The sequence below is a fragment of the Equus quagga genome, chromosome 15, assembly GCF_021613505.1.
Source record: "Equus quagga isolate Etosha38 chromosome 15, UCLA_HA_Equagga_1.0, whole genome shotgun sequence".
In the NCBI taxonomy this organism is placed as follows: Eukaryota; Metazoa; Chordata; class Mammalia; order Perissodactyla; family Equidae; genus Equus; species Equus quagga.
In genome coordinates, this window is record NC_060281.1 from 11958309 (window position 1) to 11981991 (window position 23683).

The following is a 23683-nucleotide window of genomic DNA, read 5'->3' on the forward strand; positions in this document are numbered from 1 at the left end:
CTAAGAATCTAGACTTGACTATAATATTAAATTATGCTTAATTGTTAACAAATATAACTGATTTTATTAAAGAAGTTCCTCCCAAGGATTTTAGCCAACATGCATAAACTCAAGCCAGGTAAGTTTTCCTGAGAGTTGTAGAAATGTGACTTGAAGTACCAAAATGTGTTGTTTTTATTCTATCAATTTTAAATGGAAAACATTCTTCAACATAGAATAATCTTTCCTGACTTCTCAAGCATAGTACACTGAATATAGTTGAAATCTGGTATTATTTAAACGTACTCTAAGACAACGACAATTTCAAAGGCTATTGACAGCGGCAATCACTACATTCTAGGGTCTTCACTGTTATGCTTATGGTATCCTTTGCATGTGTCCTACTGTTTTCCTCTTACTTTTAGGATGTCAAGCTAACACTTCCCTTTTTTGTCCATGTGGTTCCTTGTATTCTAATTTAATACTTGTAATCTGATCTGGGTTTGGAAAGAAGATGGGGAGTTTATTAGAAGTGTGTGTAATATAAGAGTAAAAGCATTCTGGGGGAGGACCAGGAGGCCTGCTCCACCAAAAAAGCTGTAATTTTTTTGTCCTATCTATTTTGGCTGTTCTAGCACTGACTTCTTTATTTCTTGGTTCTCTGCATCATCCTAGAAGGATGCTATAATCAGGGAGCCAAATCTGGAAAGGTAGTATGTTAGGTGTATACTTTCGGTTTAGGCAATTAACAAAATATTTTAACTAAGAATTTTTTTAATCCATGCCATGTTATTGGTTATTGGTTTCAGAACCCATTTTCCCTAATTTAGTTGATGCTTCTCAATAGAAACAACGATTAAACACAACACATACAAAGTAAAAACTAGGAATGTGAACTTCACATGCGTACTCTCAGAATACATGATGCCTTGATATGTGAGTGTGTGATGAAACTCTGATGCAACAACTGTGTTTGAACACCGACTGCTTGTGAACGTAAAAGCCAGAAATGGTCACAGCTACCTGAGGACAGAAAAGGCACACATACTATGAAAAGAAATGTACAAGTCTCAAGGAAGTGCAAGGTTAAAACGATAACGACCAAAGCGACTTGACCTGGTATTGAACCTGTCCCTTTACCTTTCCAAGAACATACCTGCTCCAGTCAAACTAAAACTTGTCTTCAGGCTCAACAGTGATCATTTCTTCAAAGTCTCTTTGTCATGCTCATTTGTACTGTTTCATATTTTGGGTGTTATTATAGGTGCTGTCTGCCCATATCCCTTCTGAGTTACAGAGGCCACAATAATAAAATATTTGTAAATGCCCTGGCAACAAGTCAGAGGCCTAGGTTCCAGTATTGGATCTACCACGTATCATCTACTAACCTTGCTCAAATTACTTAACTTCTTGAAATCTCAGTTTCTTCATCTGAAAAATGGGAAAATAAAATACCCTCCAGTGTTTTCAAGGATCAAATGAAATACTCTTTTCAGCATGTAACATTATACCTAGCATGCAGGAAAAGCTAAGTGTGCAGCTGAGATTCAGAGTCAGGCAGCCCGGACCCAGGGTCCATGCTCACAACAACTAACCTAAGTGTCACACACATTTGTACATTCTGACATTCCTTTCTGAAAGGAACAACATCAGATTTGTCTCTGCTTATTTCTGATACTTTTCTGGCCAAACAAAGCCATTCTCCATTGAAATTCTAAATTCCAAGGGCCTGTTACCCTTTCCAATATGTCATCTACTGAAAACTTAAGGAACGGGTTTTCTACTCTATTCCAACAAAAACAAAAACGTTAATTTAAACACCAGATGGCTGAGGACAAACCCCTGTAGAGTTTTGTTTCTTAGGTTCCCTAAGATGACACACACTCTTAATTAAAATCTCTTCAAGAATGTTCTCTCAAATAGAAGACAAGTGCATGAACTAGATTGCATTTGTACATGTTTTTTGGCATATGTGTGTTTTTTATTGGCAGACACCACACACATATGTTAAGTTACAGAAAGTAGATTGAATTTCCTCACTTTACCTATGAGACTGTCATCCTAAACAAAATCAAGAGATTCATCAGAATGCAAAGTGACTACAGGAACCATCTGACCACTATTCTATCCAGAAAAAAAAATGCTTCTAGGACCTGGAGTTTGCAAATTCTTGGCAGATCCACTGCTTCCTGAATTTAGATATGGAACACTTGGGAGGGCCATTTAAATCAAGGGACACCACAGTCACAGAAGGCCATTGGCTATATATGCTACTGCATTTGTGTGATTAATGGACAAAGGACACACTGTTAAATACAAGCCTAGAAAGAACTCTTCTCCCTTACCCTTAAATTAACCCTCTACGGACAAATATAAATGTCCAAAAGGAAAAGAACAGCTTCCTCCATGGAATAATTAAAGGGTACTCTTCTCTGACCACCATAAAACATAGTGATTCGGGTTAAAATAAGGTGACAAGAAACTAATTATGCTTTAGCACTTATAACACTTAAAGTGATTAGAATGTCAAGTCATTTCCAAAATGGAGAGAGAAGCAGGATGACTACAGTAATAAATATTGAGGCCTCGCACGTCTATGCATGTGCACTACAAAGTACTCTGTAGAGATTCCTTTTATATTTCTCTGCAAATAAATATTATTGAAGGAGAATCTTTGGTGCTAAAAATTAGAAGCTTTTCATTCAAAAGAATCACTTCCCATTTACATCATTTGTTCGGGTATTTGAGCTTAGATTTAATTTAGAAATTGACTCTGTATGTAACTTGATTTAGTAGAATCATAATATTTTAATTGGTTCATGGATGTTGGCATATATCATAATTGGAAACATGAAACTCAAGATGCCAAGAATGTCTTTTAAGAATCACCATGTGATGGTAAAGGCTTATATCTAGAAGTCTCTCAAGATGTAAAGTGTTAAGTTACTGAACTGTTACCAGAAACTTGGTTCATATTTTAAGCTCTGATGTATTTACATGGTTTATTGAACAATTTAGATGTGTAAAAATTTGCCATAATACACCAAATTACAAAACGCATTAACAAATTACTACAATACCAATAGACTGTGCCAAGGAATATGTTAGTGGTCTAAATCAAGAGAATTTTCAGGAGTAATCTCATCTCGCTAGCAGAAATCAGGCTGCCTGTATTAGTTATCTACTGCTGTATGGCAAACTACCCCGAAAATTTAGCGATTTAAAACAACAAACACTTCTTATCGCACAGTTTATGTGGGTAAAGAATTTGAGAGTGGCTTAGCTGGTGGGTCTGACTCAGAGTCAAGGTCGCTGTCACCTGAAGGCGGCTGGGAAGGAGTATCTGCTTCCAAGATGGTTCACTCACATGTCTGTTGGGAGGAGGTCTCAGTTCCTCACCCTGTGGGCCTCTATATAAACTGCTGAGTGACCTCATGACCCAGCAGCTGGCTTCCCCCAGAGCAAGTAATGAAAAGAGAGCAAAGGGGAAGCAAAACATCTTTTATAACCTGGTCACACCATCACTTCCGTCATGTTCTATGCATCAGAAGGGAGTCACTAAGTCCAGTCCATGCTCAGTGGCAAGGGATTTCAGCTCCACCTTTTGGAGGGAGAACTAACTGATGAAGAGTCATAGATATATTTTAAAATTAGCACATGTAACATTAAAATCTGGTGCACAAAAATACATACTATATTAGTGGGTAGAGATGGAGAAGAGTATTTCTGGAAGAGGGAAGAGCAAAAGCAAAGATTTAAAGGTAGAAAATAGCAGCATGTCACACCTAGAAAGGCAGATGCTGGATGAGGTCAGTGCTTCTGCAGCACTTGTAGATGGCAAAGGTGCAAAGGTTCGTAATCATAAAAGGATGATATGGTCTGTCATCATTCCGGCAAGTGGCTGGAGGAATACTGAAGAAAGCAGAATTGTTACGCAGCAAGATGAGTTAAAGGGACTGTTGCAATTAACCATGAAAAGTAGGGAGCAGCACATGAGCGGTAGCAATGGAGAGAATTAGGAGGAAGTATGCATGGCAGAAATCCAAAACTCAGTGTCTGGTAACAAAACTGGAGACATGAGAGAGGGATGAATCACATGTGATTCCAAGGCATCGAAACCTTGGTGACTAAGAAAGTGATGATGCCTTTCACAGAGAGAGGAAACAGGAGAAAAAGTTGAGCGAGCTTCATAAACTTTTAGCTACTACTTTGGACATATTACATTTGAAAGTCCAGTGGGCCATATGGGTAAAGATGTTGGACTGTCAGCTAGAATTAAAGGCCAGCATTCAGAAGACGGGCCACGTGAGAGTTGTAAATAGCAGTAGTGGCTGAAGACGTGGGCATGGAAAGCAGTACTAAGGAAGAAAATGCAGAGAAAGGAAAGATCCAAGGATAAACATCTTTTTCTCTCCCCGAAGCCCTAGTACGTAGTTGTATACCCTAGTTGTAGGTCATTCTAGTGCTTCTTGTGGGACGCCGCCTCCGCCTGGCCTGATGAGAGGTGCCAGGATCTGAACCGATGAAACCCTGGGCCAGTGAATCGGAGCGTGTGAACTTAACCACTCAGCCCCGGGGCTGATCCCTAAAAATCTTTTGAAAGATTCATTTTCAGGAGATGGAAAGAGAGTTACGAAAGGACATTAAGAAACAATAGTGAGAAGTACAGGAAAAGAATGAAGAGAAAGAAATATCATAGAAAGCAACGGTAAGAGAATTAAAAGTGAACACTACTTCAGAGAAGCGGGAAACTGGAGGTCATTAAAAGGTCGCTGGCATGTCCTGACCACGTGGACAACAGTGGCCTACGAGGCCCCAGGTTAGAAGAGGAATGGAGGAAAAAATCCAGACTGCAGGGTTGGGAGGAAAGAGAAATAAGGAAGTAGAGACACTTGATGGAAACTATTTCTTAAAGGAAGCATAATGGCTAAAAAGGAAGAAGTAAAGAACTGTAGCAAGAGACGACAGCCGGATGGAGGCAAGAAACTCACTCAGAGGGGCGTCCTATAGGAAAGCAGAAAAGAAATAACCATAAATGCAACTTAAAGGTATAAACATCAAAGTGATAGAATTGTAGAGACGAGTCAGGATCACAGATATTTTTTTTTCTTGGAAGAAAACAGATCAGAAGAGAGGGTAGCCGAAATTAGACTTTTGAGGTAGAAAAGCGGGGAGGTTTAAAGAATTCATCTGGGCAGTCCTCAGTCAGAAAGGATGCATCAGGGATTTATGAGTGAAGCAGCCCTTTGCATTTGAGGAGAACAAAGATGTTCAATTCAGTTTTAAATGTTAAGTCGCATTATAAACCTGTGTAATTTGTAAAATTGTTCTTATCACTGTTTCTTCTCATTAATAGGATTACATGAGATGAATATATTGTTACACAGGTTATAACAATCTCCTGATGTTTCTTTAGCAGTAACCAGGAAAAAAAAAAATTGTGGACTTTCTCTACTTCTGGGGTTGAGGGGAGAATTTCACACTTGTAATGGAGGAGTATATTCTTTGGGTCACATTTCCTGAAGTGTTATTTTTAAATAGTTCTTTGGGCTCTCAGTTTCTTTGATGTCACCCTTAAAAATAAAACAGTGTGGACATACACTTGAATGTGAAACTAAGCTCTGGGAAATCTGTGACTTTGAGCCCCAGGGATTTTGCTACTGTGAAACTATGTAAATAAATCCTAAAAACTGTTGATTCAACTGGAATCAGTCTGCTTTTACAAAAATATAAGAAAGCAGCTGACATGACAATCTTTTTTTTTTTTAAATTGGCACGGATGCTAACATCTGTTGCCAATCTTCTTTTTCTTCTTCTTCTTCTTCTCCCCAAAGCCCCCCAGTACATAGTTGTATATTCTAGTTGCAGGTCCTGCTGGTTGTGCTATGTGGGACGCCACCTCAACATGGCTTGATGAGCGGTGCCATGTCTCCGCCCAGGATCCAAACCAGCGAAACCCTGGGCCAATGAAGTGGAGCATGAGAACTTAACTGTGCGGCCACGGGGCTGGGCCCAACAATCTTTTATTTTAGGAAGGAGCTGCATGGTTTTCCAAATTGGATTGTTAACTGAAATAAACAATTTGAAATGTAACTTAGAAAGAGAAAAAGGTTGATGTACTTGGCTCTATTAATACATTTATTGTTTGAATGTGGCAAATTTTTTTTGAAAAAAGATGAAATGAACACATGCTCAAAAAATTAGCATTCCACTTTCCCAAATATATGTATTCTCTAGAATATAACTGTGAAGAATATAAGGCTGTAACATTCTTATATTTGGTTTCTTATGGGGCTGTTCATTTTCATCTTCATGTTTTGAATAGAGTATGGCATTATAAACTTTTGTTTAAAATATTAAACAGAAATAGTTAAAATATAAAAGTTATACATATAAATGAAGTTTACATGTAAACTTTACTACTATATTATAAATGGCTGTATATGATATTTATAATGCCATTTCAAAAAAGACACATACAGAGTTAATTTTTTAAGGCTTTAAACCTAGAGGCACTTAATCCCTATTAAATTTCGCATAGAGTTAAACATTTGTAAGTGTGTTTCAAGGACCTGAGGGATTTACAAGTCTGTACATATATCATTATACATGAACATCTACCCTCACAGACAGGATATCGGAACATAAGCATACACTCACATGTATACTATTTGTAAGTGGTATTTTAAACACAAGAGTTTATCATTTGTAACTTAGACAAAACTTCATGGGGATAATGGTTGAAATAATGAGTTTCACGAGGTGCAGTACACGGAGAAATGTTGGAAAAGTAATGCATCAGAAGGAAAAGTAAAATACAGGACGGTTTCCATCCCTAAAAATGTTGAAAATGCTCAAAATAACAGTAAAATAAAAATAGCCTTTAACTGACTCACTGAAGGAGCAATATCTATGTTTCAGTACTAGACATACATTTAAGGAAAATTTTTCTAAACATTAAAATAGTCATAGCTTATAATTTCCTTGTATTGTAAACTCCTTTAATACATATCTAACATACGTATAATTTTTTGCTTAAATTCACATGAAGATTTTCTGATATTTAATCATACTAATTCATTCAAAATAAAATGAAAGGGACTCCTCTAACACAAGACAATGATAGCTTGTATTAGATCAACTCTCCTATGGGAAAGAATGGTGAGGGCTGGAAAACAAAAATAAAGGCAGCCAGGATTTGTGGGGCCAAGATCACAGACAAGGAGAAACAATGAGGTAAGCCAAATTTTTCCTGCCACTTTTTTACCTAGCATTTTTTACAGCTGCCAGTTGACAGAGCAAGGCACTGAGCCCAACAGTAAGCTGGGCTGAAGAGTTTGCAGCAATCTCAGAGGGATGAAGAAAATAAAAACTGGAGTCCTGTACCACCAAGGCAAAAGGGACTTGAAAGCCCCTAATCACAGAGAAAAGGCAATCACAATAAAGGGAACTCAAGATTCTTTGCAGTTACTGCTCTTAAGACATTTGCCAAATCCTAAATTGCTCACTGAGTAAAAGGACAAGAAACCAAACAGAAGGAAGTTGTTAAGAGGGTAAAAAACTTAAGAAAGCTTTTGGTAATCACATTGGGAAGATAAAAATTGGAGTTCAGATTCTTCCAAGAAAAAGAGGCTCCTGTAAACACCTCCAGTGCTTAAAGGAAACCCCAGAAGAGCGACCTGAGGGATTAGTGAAAACTGGAGATAGATCACTGTTCTGAAAGACTCATCTCAGCCTCATGTATCTCAACCCCCGGGTGGAATAAGGTGACCCACCCTTACTTCAACTGTCAACACAAAGAAATCTAACCCTCTCTAAAGGAGATTACCTCTGCAGCTTTTCACACTAAATATCCACATTCAATCAAAAAATCCCAAGCATGTGAGGGGACAGAATCGAATGATCAATCACCAAGAGAGAAAAAACAGACAACAGAAACAGACCTACAGGTGATCCAGATACAGGTGTTATCAGAAATAGACTTTAAAATAACTGTTATTGAGGCATTTAAGAATTATGACTGAAAAATACCAATACTAAAATTAAGAACTCAACAGAAGAGTCAACTGAAGAAAGGATTAGTGACTTAAAGATAGCCACGTAAAAAACAACCAGAATGAAGTAGAGAGAGAGATGATCACGGAAAATACAAAAATGAAGATGAAATATAAATGGGATGTGTTTAAATAAACAAAGATGTATGTCACACCTGTAATTAGAATTCTTAGGAGAAGAGGAGAAATAGAACAAGGCAGAAGCAACATTTGAAGAGATGGTAGCTGAGATATTTCCAAAACAGCAGAAAGACAGATATGAGACACAAATTCAAGAAGCTCCACTATGTCAAGGAAAAGAACACTGAAAAATAAGTACTCACGTAGTCACATCATATTAAAGCTACTGAAATGACAGATGAAAAAAAAAGGCTTAAAAAGCAGACATAGAAAAAATGATATATTATCTTTAAATAAGCAACAACACAAGTCAGCTGACTTTACAATTGAAACGACAGAGTTTGCTTAAAAAAAAATTCTATAGCAAGTACTATTCACATTTCATGCTATATTCAACAGTGTAATGGAAGATCTAACAAGAAAGGAATTAAAAGGGAGAGCTTTTGATTAGTAAGGTAATCAAAAAATACAAAAGTTATATGGATTGAAAAAGACAAAATAAAACTAGCATTATTTATAGAAAATTCCAAATAATCTACATATAAACTACTGGAATTAATAAGTGAATTTACCAAGTTATTTGAGACAAGGCCAAAATGTAAAAAGTAGATTGTATTTCTATATACTAGCAAAGAAGAAATAAAAAACTCAGTACAAAAAATTTTTAAAATATTATTTACAAGATCAAAAATAATAAGTATCAGGGGCCGGCCCAGTGGTGTAGTGGTTGAGTTCAATGCGCTCCACTTTGGTGGCCCAGGTTCGTGGGTTCAGATCATGGGCATGGACCTACACCACTCATTGGCCACACGGTGGTGGTGAACCACGTATAAATTAGAGAAGACTGGCACGCATGTTAGCTCAGGGCTAACCTTCCTCAGCAAAAAACAAACAAAAAAAAATCAGAAATAAATCAAACACATAACATGTAAGACCTACATACAGAAAACTACAAAATCTCACTAGGAAAAACTAATCATAAGTAAATAAATAGAGGAATATACTTTGTCCATGGATCAGAAGATTTACTAACTATAAAATTTACTTCTGTTCAAGCTGTTCTATAGATGCAATATGATCCCAATCAAAATCTCAGGTTTGTTTTTTTTTTGGAAACTGAGATTATTCTAAAATTCTTAAAGAAAAACAAAGGATTTAGAATAACCAAGGCAATACTGAAGAAGAACAAACCAGGGGACTTACACTCGTAAACAGAGAGGCTTACTCTAAAGCTATAATAACTCAAACACTGTGGTCCTGGAACAGGAGAAAAAACAGATCAATGGAACAAAATGTAGCCTAGGAATATATTAACATATAAGTGGTCCCTTCAATTGTGACAACAGTGGCACTGCAGTACATCTTCAAAGGGATGACATTTCAATAAAAGGTGCTGGGTCAACCAGGTATTCATACGAAAACTAAAATGGACCCTGACCTCATATCATACACATAAATCAATACCAGAAGGATTTGTAAACCCGAATACAAAAGATAAAATAAAACTTCTAAAAGCTAATAAAAGAGAACACCTTCTTGATCTTATGGTAGGCAAATATTTACCAAGAAACCCCAAAATAGTTAACCTTAAAATAAAAGATAAAAAAATTGGGCCACATTAAAATTAAGGACTTCTGTTTACCAAAAAAAATACCAATATTAGGGTGAAAAAAGCCACAGAAGATATTTGCAATACATGTATCTGACAAAGAATTCACATACTGCATAGAAAATTCTTACAAATCAATTAAAAAAAAAAGCCTAGTTTAGAAAAAAGAGGGCTGGGCCCATGGCCTAGTTGTTAAGTTTGGCGTGGTCCACTTTGGCAGCCCAGGCTCAGTTTCTGGGTGCGGACCTACACCACTCGTTAGTGGCCATGCTGTGGTGGCGACCCACATACAAAATAGGGGAAGATTGGCACAGATGTTAACTCAGGAAGACTGGCAACAGATGTTAGCTCAGGGTGAATCTTCCTCAGGAAAAAAAAAAAGAGAGAGAGAGAAAAAAAAAAAGAATGAGTAAAGAATCCTGGGCCCTAAGACAGAATGAAGAATATATCTCATCTAAAATTAAAGGACAAATATAAAGGTGACAATATCACAGGGGGCAACTGATCAAAGTCAGGCAAGGGATTTGATCAGAGCTCAAGCAAATAAAACTTAAGGTGGATTTTAAAAGATGAATGGGAGGCAAAGACTATGGGAAAAGATGCTCCAAGTAGGGGAATAATCATGTACAAAATTAGGAAGGAATAAGCTACCATGGAAAGCCCAGAGAATGCAACTCAGTAGATGGGAGAATAAGGAGACTGGAGGGAGGTGGGAAGAGATAAAGCCCAGAGGTGGGGATGCACCCAGAGCCTCCTTTCAACGTGAAGAGCCTCATACACACCATGTTATTGAGTTGGACTCTACCCGGTCAATAATCAAGAATCTAATGTAACAGCACCTGCACAAACGCATTGTGAGAATTCAGGTGGTCTGCACGGTACCAGAATGGAATGGTCTGCCAGAGGCAACAGTGACGGTTAAGGGCTCTGTCTGGGCCCACGGCTGGGCTCAAGTACCAGTGCTGCAATTTCTTCCTCCTAAATCTTAGTATAAATTATTTAACGGCTGTTCTTCACCTCTGAAAGGAGGCAACACAAGGACCCATCTTAGAGCTGCTGTGAATAAAAATGTAATTCAAATAAAGAGCTTAGAATACTGCCTGGCACATACCACTCGATAAGTGCTAGATATTATTAAAGTCATTAACAAATTAAGTTCTTCGCAGTAGAGAAGCAATCCTATATAAAAGAATCTTGGAACGGAAATCGAGATGCCTGAATACTACCTGTCCTGACAGTTACTGAGCAGTTGGGTGACTTTGGACTCTCGGACTTTCTCAATTTCCAGCTGCTCACTTGTAAAAAGACTATATGGTCACAAATCTAGATGGTTTTTTATTTTTTTTCAGTAACTGCTCGAGAATTTCAGCAGGCTTGAATGTGACCACTATGACTTACTGATTTTTTTTCATGATTATAGATTTTCCAGGAGCACATATTGGATTAATATTTAGCCAAATGGCAATGTTTTTGCCGTTCATGTTTATTTACTTGTTTAAAATATTTGTTTGAATTCTTGGAGGGAAAAATCAAAATGTGATTATTAATAAGAAATTAATACAGCCCAAAGGAAAGTCTTAGTTTGTGAAAGAAAATGTACAGTTACTGATTTTTCTGCTTTTAAAGCTTTGAGAGTCAACTAATCATTGAGTGGCTCATGATTACGCAAACACAGTTATGAGGCTTTCTTCTTTTCTAAAGGAATCTTAGCACGAGACTCTCATCATATCAGCACTGGGGTACCAAGGGGTGGGAGGAGCGGCAGGGCTGGGTGCAGGCAGCAGAGTCTGCCCTGACGAGGAGGAGCATTTTATCACTGATACTATTTACAATTCCCAACACGCAGTGTAATAAAAAGCAGACTGCCTTTTAGTCAATCTTATTATTGTTTTTAAATTCCCTAGAGACAAGGAACTTCCTTATTACCTGCACCCAGGGCAGGCAGCTCCCACTGCCCCGCTGTTTTGTTATGCCATTGCTTATCAGTACAGGAAATCAATTATTTTATTAGGGGAAAAGTCCTAAGTGAAAAAAGCAGGAGGCAAATTTTTATACATAATCCCAAGCAAGATCTCAAGTATATTACATAAAAATATTCTATTTCAGAGATCTACAAAAGGTATTAAAATGCATAGACACGTGTGCACACGTACTTCTCTATCCATCTATCTATCTTACAGGGAAGAAAATTTATAAATTTTATTTTCTTAATCTTTTCCTGTATTTTTTTTTCATATTTTCTATAAGGAATAGATGTACTCTGATAAGAAAAAATAAACCTTTATTATATATATGTCTTGAACTAGTAAGCTGTGTTGGTCAATAAATATTTTCAAGGTATTTTATCTATATTGAAATTTTTCTACTTTGAAACTTCAGAAAGTGTCTCTATAATACTCTGATACCTAAAGAGTAAAAAGGTGGGAAAAAAAATCCAGACACTCCCTAATACAAAGGTCACTCACAAGATGTTCAAACACCCATAGCATTTTATCTATATATCTCTATGAATCTTTTAGCACAGCCCCCAGATATTAGACATCAAAGCATGAAGTGTTTCTTTTTCCACTTGTATGATCTAAGAGAATACCTTGCACATAGTAGGGATTCAAAAGTATATATAGAATGAAATTGTGTATAGAGTTGAAAGTTTTTGTACAGAAATAAACCTTATTGAATTAAAATTAGATAATTAAAACATTTTAAAAACAGCTTTAAGACCCAAAAAAATCATCTTCCTTAAGATATAGAATTAAGTAGTTACATTTTTCTATTCTGGCAGGAAATTGAAGGTTTATTCTCACTTCAAGAAGACATCCGTTTGATATTGAATTTTAGTTGGCTCCAGGCTATTGTTAGCCTTTGGGTGAGCATTATCCCAACCTATGCTACAAGTGTTTTATATTTTCCTCTATGTTTTAAGTAACAACAAAATGTTAATATGTCCAAGATCAGGTTTGACGGCATCACTGACTTACTTAAAAACATTCCATCACTTCCCACTATCCATATTCACAAAGCTGGACTGAAGGACCTCCACAATTTGATCTCTGTCTACCTCTCTCACCAAACCCTGCCTTCCTTTTTTGCACCCCTACGCCCCCTACATTCCCTGTTGTCTGAAAACGCCAAGCTCTCCACCATCCATCTTAGAGTCCTCAAAATAGGTTCACTCACACAACCTACAAAAAAAGCAACCTCTCAAGTGACATCTTCCCAGTTCCTTATTGTCTCTTTCATTCACCTGACTCAGCAAATGGGAGTTGCTTAATAATTGCCTTTGGGAGGTTCTACTTCTCAGCAGGTTATACAATCTCCTGTTTTATTTGGTCCTGGGTCAGCCTCTAGTCATTCTTCTTATCTCACTCTGTATGTACCCAATTCTTTGTATCTGAATCTTATCCAAGTTACTTCCAATGCCACCCCTCACCTACGCCCGCAGGATCAGGACTGCTCTCCAAGCAGTCACTCTGGGTTCAGATTCTACAGTGAATCCCAATCTCTACTTAGACACGTCTGTAGGTCTTGGTGGCCGTGCTGTGGACAACCATCCCAGGGCTGTGGTGAAAATAACTTAAAGGCCTCTGTAACTTTGTCTCTGTGCCTGTTTCCTGATCCCAACTGTCTGATTCTGATGCCAGCTTCCAATGACAATACCATCATTCCAATTGCTTAGGTCAAAAACTTTGGAGTAACCTTATATTACTCAACTTATTTCACACCCTACATTTTACTGTCTTCAAACTATATCCAAAATTGAACCATCACTCCTACCATCTTGACCGAGTAAGACACCATCATCTCACACTTGAATTATTTCAATAGCCTCTGATATGCTTATTCTTAAGCCCCTATGGTCAATTTTCAATACTGCAGCCAGAGGTATCCTTTTAAAATACAGCATATTGGAAATTGACCATTTCTCTCTTTTGCTCAAAATTCTCCAGTGGCTCCCCATTTTACACAGAGCATAGGCCAAGGTCCTTATAATGGCCCATGAGGACCTTCACAGTGTGGCCTCAATGTTACCTCTCTATTCCCTAATGTTAACTCACCTATTCATCTCCCCTTTGCTTTCTTGGGTCCAGAAACTGGCATTCTTCCGTTCCTCTAACAAACAAGAAGCCATGTTCCTGCTCTAAAGCTTACCCCATATCTAGTCTGCTCTGCCCACAAATAGATGCATGGCTCATTTCCTGTTTCCTCAAATCTTGACTCCAGTGTCACTTTCTTGATGAGGCCTATTCTCCACCACTCTCAATCCTCCTTACCCAGCCTATTTTGTCTTTCTCCATAGCACTCCTCAATTATTATGCTTTTTATCTATCGCTCCCCATTTGTATATAAGCTACATTCAAGGCTGGGTTTCTTTGGCACTTTATTCTCTTATGTAGCCCCAGAATTTAGAATAATACCTGACATACAGTAGGCATTAAGTAAATATGTGCTGAATAAATAAATGAATGAATAGCCTGCCATACTTTTCACCTGTAAGGCTGGCCAAAGACTGACTGATCCCCCTCATAGTTGAACCCAGCAGAGGCCAAAGGAAAACTTCATTGTCTGACTGCCCTTTTCTCATTTCTTCGAATTTCCTCTATATCTGAACTCGGAGAGCCCATTTCTTTACAGTACCTCCTAATTTAGTCTGCATTCTGGGTCCTACACCTCAACTACTTATCATAACCTTCTGTTCATTCTAGGTATGTAACTTCTGACTTCTAACAGCAACCCCATAATGGCCTTCTACCTCGCCCATTTAGAAACCAGTGCTTCCACAGCTCTACCAACTGGTCTCAATGCTAGATCTTCCTGACCAGGCCTTCTAACACCTTCATTCAGGAATATACAGTCACTACTAATTTTCAGTTATGATCATTTTGGATCATTGCCACTGACTAGAGTCATATCTATCACAAGAAAGCAGACTATTCATCAGTAAAATATGGATAATAAAAGTGCATATTTCATAGGGTGACTGTGAAGGTCAATTTAAGGTAATGCATGTAAGATGCTTAACACAGTGAATGAGACATAAGTGCTCAATAAATATTACCTGTTACCATTTCTAGATTACATAACATTAATCCATTGCTCAAAATCAGCTGCCAGTTCCAGTCCTGAGGATAAAAGCCAACCAATTTTTTCAAGATAATTTGAAGACTGACTAGTTAAAAGACATGAATAATTGATATAAAAGTATACACCACATGATGAATCTGTGGCAACTATAGATGAGCAGGCAGAATCCTTTAAATAGAAAATATCAGTCTGGTGGTTCAGCCCTCATCATCTGAAAAAGGCTCTCACAGCAAACCTTCATTCCATTTTATGTCTCATTAGGAGGAGAGAGAAGTAAAGGAAAGTTATATCTTCTTAGTCTCATGAAAGTTAACTATTAATAAGATGCCTCAAAGCGTACCTGAGATCCTAAGCTGATCGTCTCATTCAGCTGCAGGCTACATTTTATTTATAACATTTTAAACAAGAATGCCTAGAGTCAACTTCTCTTCTCTTCTTCCAGGTTCCTTTCACTCACTATCGAATCACCGCTTGCCCACTTCTCCTCCGCAGTGTTATTTTTCTGTCTGGGCCCTAAAGGTATCTGAGTTTGTAAGACTGCTAAATTCTATCCCTATGGAATTTAGGTGTTATGTAGATGTTAGGAAAACTCAGTATTTTATGATCATAGTGTTTTATGATGACAATTAGCTTTGCCATTGCAAAAAACTACTAAAGGTGTGTTGTCAGAAAAATATTGTACATGTCAATAAGTAACTAAACAAGTCTTTGGTTTTTATACTAATCTTGTGAGAGGAAGGAAAATGAGTAAACAAAAATAATCATAAAAAATAAGCAGTCCACTTCAGAGATCCCAGAATACACAGAACTAAATTTTGCCCCATAGTCAATAACAGTCCCTCAAAGTTCAAAAGAAAGATGGTACACACCACATGCAGTCCCTACAGGAGTTCTCCGAGTTTATTCTGGAAAAAAAGAATTAAGGAGCCCCAAGGGTAATAAGTGAGTAGAGAAAATGGTCTTAAAAAAGTGCTGTCCCTTGATCAGATAAATCATATGCACTTTGAAAGAACTCAAATTTTAAATTGTTTCTTTCTAAATATTAATAGAAGTACAGGTTAATATTATTGAGGCAGAGTTTCTGATAAATTTACTGTCTCCTACAAGCAATTCTGATTTTTCTCTTTAAAGCTAACCTCTTTCCCAAGTTGCCCATTTTCAAATAAAAATCTGTTAAAAACAAAAATCATGGATGATCTTAGATTTTACCTGACAACACCCTGCCAGGTAAAGCATCTGAAACTCACAAATTACAGATGGCTTTACTGTACAAACATGTTAGAGATCGCATATAACAACTTTATTTTTTCAGATTTTTTGCTCCAACAAAGCATAAAATAGGACCTCTATCAGGAAAGCAGAGTTTTTTAAGCTAAGAAGACTAATTATGGTAGGCTTTAAATAATATTCCTTATCACTTTTTGAATTATATCAGAAATATTCAGTAAGTAATAATAGTTCATAAACTCAAGAGTTATTTAAACCAATTTTTGACACGAAATGGCAGGTCTATAATAAATATGAACTTTAAAAATTTATAAAACCTTGTTGTTCTTTTTCATAAATATGGAACCCTTGTATAATGTTTATTTAAAAATCTAATAAAATTATCACCTTTAAAATTCGGATGAATATGGAATGATTACTTTTTTCTCTCCGTCTGTGGAACATGTCCCTCTCTTTAGCTTTTCACCAGAGGTCTGTACCTTTTCAGACCCTCAGATCTTTAGATAAGTAAGATCTGAAGTAAGTATGGTTGAGAAGTTTTTCTTCAACACTTAACAGCTTCCTAAGAAAGAGGATACCTTTTTGCATATCCTGAATATAAAATACATATATCTAAGCTGTCTTCACAGGAGGGCTTATTTTCAAATATATGTACTTATGTTGAATCAATATTTTCCTGTTGTGAACCTTCTAAGCAATAACATTGGGAAAATGCTGTGTTGCTCTTCAACTAATGCAGTGTACATAATCATTATGATACTTCAGAAATGTGTTTAAGTCTTTTTGGGAATAGTCATTTCATAAACAGCTAATTATCCTAGCGGGCATTCCTAGTAAGATACTGTCTTGTTAGATAATGAACTTGGTCAGACGTAGTTCTTGTACTTAAAGAACAAAGGCCAAATCACAGTGATGCAAAAATATAGACTGCTGAATTTTTTGACAAAATAAAGGTCTGGAATAACACAGCAAGAGGAGGAGGGGAAGGAGGAAGCAAAGGAGGAGGAGGAGGAAGAGTCGTCTCCACACCACACATAGGGTATGAAATGTGTGGTAGGCGCCATGTTAGATATGTCAGCTGTTTCACTCCATTCTCACAAGGACCCTATGGCGTATCAGCATCTCCAAGTTACAGATGAGAAAAATAAGGCTCAGAAAGGTTGTAGTATAACATCTAATACAAACAGCTATCTGAGCTGGGATTCAACCCAGCCCTAACTGACTCCAAGATTCAGAACCATCCTACCATACCATGAAGCCTCTTCAAAAAAGAACATTATTTAAATTGGGGCAATTAAAACAAAAAAAGAGGCTCCAGCTTTTTACCCATAAAAGTTATCAAGTCAATCAAGGAAGCCCAAAACTCCAGCTTGCAATAAGGTTAAAGAGTCCCTACATGGTGTCTTCTTTCCTCTCTCCTCTCCCTTAAGTAACTATGTTAAAAATGATATTCTCAATATCATCAGGGTTATTGGGAGAGGTGGAGGAAGGGAGTGGGTGAATGAACTACGAAGAATGTGGGAATGTGTTATCTCTCTGCATAGCCCCAGGAGTTTGGCACAGGAAGAGTATTCCCATGCAGTCACAGCAACAGTTAGGTTGGCGAATTCAGTGCAATTTTATGAAGATCTCTCTCTCTCTGACACACACATACACACATAAATATATATATTAACAAATAATGCATTTTATTTAAAGAAGAGGTGCTCAAATTAACATCACAAAAAAGTAATGTCATTAAATCTGACTAAACAAAAGATACTTTCAGGAAGAAATTAATTTTGAGTCAAATTCCAAGAACGCAAGTATTCACAATGAGAGTTGGAATAGGGAGGCGGCAGAGAGGAAATTCTTACTAAAAATCGGGAACGTTAGGAGACAGATGATCCTAGCCTAATAAAGGCACAGATAAATACATAAATATCACTTAGCTGAGCAGGATATGCTGGCAAAGTAATGCAGATGGAAGTGACACAATATGACGCAATAAAAATTATTCATATAATGGACTAATTCAAGGAGTATAACACTGAAATAATCTTGAGTTGGTAAGCACTATTAAAGATCTGGATAGGAACATTAGATTTAAAAAACACTAAAAGGCTTTGCTTCATATCCTTCACTAAATAAAGATATGTGGGGAGGCGCAATGATTTATTCAGTCATCGCTAGTTAGTGGCAGAGGCCTGGTGATGAAGCCTCTCATCGAGTACTACCTTAATAATACCAGTTAAACCCCAACAAAAGCCCTCATCATCTGTTCACATTTCCAGTTGCAGCCATGGGGCTAACTGGTAGTTAATGTCTCTCTGTGTTACTAATAACTCCCTAGGCCATAACAGACACACCCAGGAACAATGACTCAGGGAGGAATCGAGACCTGAACTCAGGAGATGCAGTACAGATCACCGGGGGAACTGCTCTGCCCTAATTCTCACTAGACTTTTGCTTATGTGTCTGCTTGATGCCATATTTCACAAGAGTAAGATTCACATCTCACAGAAGCTAGACTAGAATTAGGAAGCTGAGATGCAAATACCATTCTGGTTAAACATTTGCATATTCAAAACTACCAGAAATTATAACTTTATGGATGTCTATCACCAAGTGGCTAGAAGAAAAAATACTTCAATGAAAGATGACTTTTTTAAATAATTAGAGAGGATACTTTCCTAAGAGGTGTTACAGTAATTAGGAATACATGCATACATCATCTTGGGAACACCTCTTGAGAGACAAATAATTACCTGGGAAAAGTCTTGCTAGATGCTATCAGACCTTATAAAGTTGACCCAAATGTAATTATGTCAATCACACAGTGAAAAATAGAAAGGGGTTGGAAAAAGAGCCAGTAAATAAAAATATGACTCTTCTAGGGCACAAGTCAGATGTTACCTGTAAATGGACTTTCCCAAAGGAAAACTCCTAAATAACAAAATAAGCAAACATATAAAAGAAAAGAAAAAAAGAAATCCTCTAAACAACTTCTAAGTGACAACTGGTAAAAATAAAATGAATAAATAAAAACAAATCTATGGATTTTTGAATACTATAAAGACTATATTCTGCTTATCAAAGCAGAATGGTTCGAGATTGTATTACTTAAGATAGAAGCAAACGCATATAAATTAGTGAAATTCAAAAACAAAATATTTCCAGTAAAGACAGATAAGATATAGTATCATTTTTATTTACTTTCTCAAGGGACGGGAAAGTTAACTTGGTAGTTATGATCAGACTTCAAATGTCTGGACTTCTAAGAAAATTGCTTTTGGGTTCTTTTCATTATTTTAGGATTTTTCCATAATATGACCTTTATTTTTGTAAGTATCTTATCTCAAGTGCAAACAGAATAGGGAAATGGATTTAAATTCTGCTCTGAGATGGCCTCCTGGGTTCTGCTCTGCTGGTTCTTAGTCCTGCTTCTTTGGCCTCACATCTCCAGAGTTTTGGAATCATAATTCTGATTACTGAAAGAATCTCCCTGAGAAATCTGGAGGCAAGAAACTTTATTCTATCCCTTAAAATATACATCATTCAAACACTTCATGAAAAAAAGATCAACCTCTTTATAATGCCACGATGATTCATTGAGAGTTACCAATAAAGAAAATCTGTCTTCTGAAAATGGTTCCAAAACAGAAAGTTTACCCTGATAACTAATAGGCCTCCATTGCTTCTGAAGGATTATAAGAATCTGATTTATCTGCTGAGTCAATGATAGTCAGGAAAACCATGCTTACTGTCTAAAAAGCAAAGTGTTCTGAGCAGCTTTTATTTCCTAATAATATTTGCTCTTCGTATTTTAAAATTTTTCACAGGCCCATGTCTGGTTATGGGCTAAATAGTCTAAAATTTTGTAAAAATTAGGTTAATAACTTTTTCTTTTCTGGAGTACTGGATCCTTCAAAAATCTTTAAATAAACATAGTGACATAAGAAGAAATTTCCAAAACACTTGAGAAATACATATTCCATCCACATACAGCCCATTTGACCTCAATATTTACTGTATATGGGTAGAAACTAATGCATTCTCCAATGCTTTTGGGGGGAAAAAACCACTAAGCTATCTGTCATGACTTACATTCAATCGCAATATTCTCAATTTACAAAGTTCAACTAATTCTCTTTCCTTGAATTCAGCTTGGATATGTATATACAGATTGAATAAAGGTAAAAGTCTCTTTCTTATTTTATGCCACGTTGAAGAGAAGCACAACATTACATCATGGTTTTACAGTATGGACTTCAAGTTCCTCAGCTTGCTAATGCCAGTGGGAATTCCCAGCAGACAACGACCAGGCAGAGGATATTGCTTTTAGAAGCTCAGGAAATAAATGGCTGCTACATTAGAAAGAAAAACACATCAGATCGTCATGACTAATGTTCAGTTTCCAGTTGAGTGCTGGCCCAAGAACTAATGATATCTCCTGAATTTCATTTCACATCACAGAAAAGCAATGCTCCAGAAGAAACGAGCTGTGTGTCGGGTGATGAATTCATAACTACTAAGTTTACCATAATAATAACATTAATCTTCACTGATGTAGTTTTCAATTTTGAGTTAACATTTGTGATTCAAAAACATATTGTCTCCCAAACAGAAATTAGCAAATGTTAGTACTTGATATTTGTTATTTTACCTTTACAAGGACTCATCTATCTGCTTGACTTTTGTTCTGCTGTTTTACAGAATATAATTGCATAATGTGTTCAGAAAGCATCGGATAGTACAGTTTTAAAAATACTCATGGTTCAATTTGGGAAATTGAACTGACAGTTCAATTCATTCCATAAAGTCTGCATACCTACCGTGTACCTGACTCTATAGCTGATTTTTAACAACTGGAATAGATTCGTACTTTCTTTAATATAATCCTGCTAAAGGAGTTAAGAGCTAAAAACTCAGGTTATTTGAGCTCAAAAGGCTTGGGGGAAAAAATCACCTTATTTTTGCAAAAGCCTACATTTGACATTAGCCTCAGAACACTGCGTCTTCCTGACAGGACGGTGAAGCTTTTAGTTGCCTATCTCGCAAACTACCATGCTGCTATGGATTTCAAGGGCCTTATATTTCTGTACTTCATAAAAGTATGCTTTTCAAGCATTTCTGTGTCTTGTTGACACGGAAGAAATCAATGCTATGTATGTGCGCATCCTCAGGTCCCTTTTAGACGTAAATTTCTATATTGCATAATATCAGTAACTAAGAAATAGACACTTTTAGTCAAAAATCATAACTTTTTGTCCACACATTTTAAAACCTTAGGTTGAGCTCAACCAAGAGCTTAGGAAATTGGGTTGTAGTCTCCACAGAGCCCCTCCTGCTGCTGAGCGCACAGAAAACTCTCAATACCTTTCATTTGATTGATTAAAAGAAAATTTCTACAGTTACAGCTCAGCTCCAAAATAGGATTTCTGAGATTTACAAGCCAATATAAATATTTAATAAAGAGCAGTGAGGCCCTAAAATGTTAAGCACCTCAGGACCTTACTTGAGAATTTTACACTGTTATGCCTAATTTTATACTGTTCCCACAAAACTCAGGAAATAAATAAATCTATGGTTTATTTAGTAGCATAAACTATATGCAGAGCAAGAACTGGGGCTCAGTCCTGCTGAGAATAAAGAAAAATTCACCAGATTTACCTGCAACATATTTCTTTTCAGAGACCAAGGGAAGCTGAAATGCTATGGATTTATGAATATGTCAAATCATTATCTTCGCAGTCCACGTGCCTTACCTTAGGGGGCAGAAGTTCTCATGGGTGTATGTACATTATGAAGAGAAGGAAATCTCCACTTTCAGCAGGGACCTAACACCACTCTCTCAGATACATGTGATCCATGGGAAGCACAACTTTCCTATGCATCCATATGTATATTTCCTAAAAATCATAGGTGTCATCCACACACATAAAGATTCTCTTAAAATACATATCTGTTATACTACTTTGGTGCTTTTTCATATGTTTCAAATATTTCATTTAGAAATAGAAATATTACCTTTCTTGCTTCTTTTATCATCTTCCGAATAGTTTCCTTGATTGTAAGTAGGTGTGCTCTTGGCGGATGAAAGAGGAGTTCTATCTGGGTCCCCCCTAAGAGTCCGGGCATCACATACGGCCAGCCTAAGTCAAGATTTGGAGCTTCTACATCAGATTCAATGGGCCAGTAAGTCCCTGAAGATGAGGTGTCATCACAGGAATTATCAGTACCCTGGGCCGTACTTTGTGCAACTTTCTGGACATTTTTCAAAATATAATTAATTTCTTCCTCAGCTAGAAAGTCTGAGACTCGTTCCTTGGCAAGAAATTCATGATATGCTTCTAACCCATGTTCAATCAGTGTATCAATAGCCACTCGATACCATTCCTTGTAGTGAGGTTCAATGTAATTGTCTGATTTACACTCATCGTTCAGTGAGGACAGCACCGATGAGGTCTCCATGCTCGCGAGAGTTTGACAACAGTGCTTTCAAATGTCCATTTGTGCAGCGACGAGAGGTATCTGGATGTCTGAAAAGAAGGAAATTAAGATCAGATTTCTATAATAAATGTTCTATGATATCTGTCAACTATTATTTTTACATTTACTCATTTCTACTACCAGTAGCTCAATATGACATGCATTTCATACCCAAAATGGTATTAATTGCACCGTAACTAACATATCTATCACAGATAAGCTAAACAGATTTACTTTTACAGACTGCTAGTTGATTTTCCTCTTCTAAGTTACCTCTGCTTTCAGTTTCTCACCTCAGGAAATACACCTTCCTTCTCTGATCTCCAGAAGTTCATCCATCTTAACTGTAGTCTGCGACTATACGTGGCAGTATCAGTTTCTATAAGCCTTTTTGATGTCTGGTCAGCCATTAATACAAGTCTTTTCTGAGCACTTGTCATGCATATATACTCATGAAATACAAAAAGCACAAAACACTTGCCTTCCAGGAATTTATTAATTAGTTGAAGAGACAAAATGTATACACAAAACCATTTGTTATCACTTTGAACAAAGCCATATATTTCTAAGGGCCAAAATGAGTACTGCCTACAGTCAATGCTTTCAGAATAAAAGCAAGTAGATCTCAGTATGGAATACACGAGTTATAGATAGCCCTGTGCAGGAGGTGGGCTCCAGCTGAAGCTGGGGCAGCAAGTTAGAATATGACCAGGCAGCAAGAAGGAATATTTTCATTCCACACCAGAATGAAAAACATAAGCAAAAGCACAGAGCAGGTATCAGCTTGACATTCAAGAGTTAGCAAAAAAACACTTGGCCTGTCGGGAAGCAAGCTCCTTTTACTAGGAGAGAAGATAAAGTTGAATAGACATGATGGAGCCAAGTGTGACCAGACAAAGGAGATTTTTGAGATTCAGCAAAACCTGTGTATAAAACAATTAGTCAGGCAGCATCAGGGGAATGGAGGAGAGATGAGTAGCTAGAAGAGTCATTCAGCATTCAAATACCCAGTGAAGAGTGACAAGAATATTCAAGAGAGGGTTCAAAGCAAGAAGTGAGATTTGATGGCTTGACAACATATAGGCGATGAAGAAATTTAAGACATCAAAGATACTTCAGATCTCTCCTAAGAGTCAAAATT

General features: G+C 37.0%; 1 protein-coding gene across 3 annotated transcripts in view; it reads right to left on the bottom strand.

Moving 5' to 3' along the window:
• The window catches only part of FAM83B (family with sequence similarity 83 member B), a 78102-nt gene that overhangs the window by 38816 nt on the left and 15603 nt on the right, over nucleotides 1-23683 (bottom strand). For all 3 annotated transcript variants that reach the window (XM_046640532.1, XM_046640531.1, XM_046640533.1), the window contains exon 2: nucleotides 22081-22592. In XM_046640532.1, coding sequence (XP_046496488.1) covers nucleotides 22081-22524 — 444 coding nt within the window. In that variant the 5' untranslated portion in view covers nucleotides 22525-22592. The remainder of the gene's footprint in view (nucleotides 1-22080; nucleotides 22593-23683) is intronic.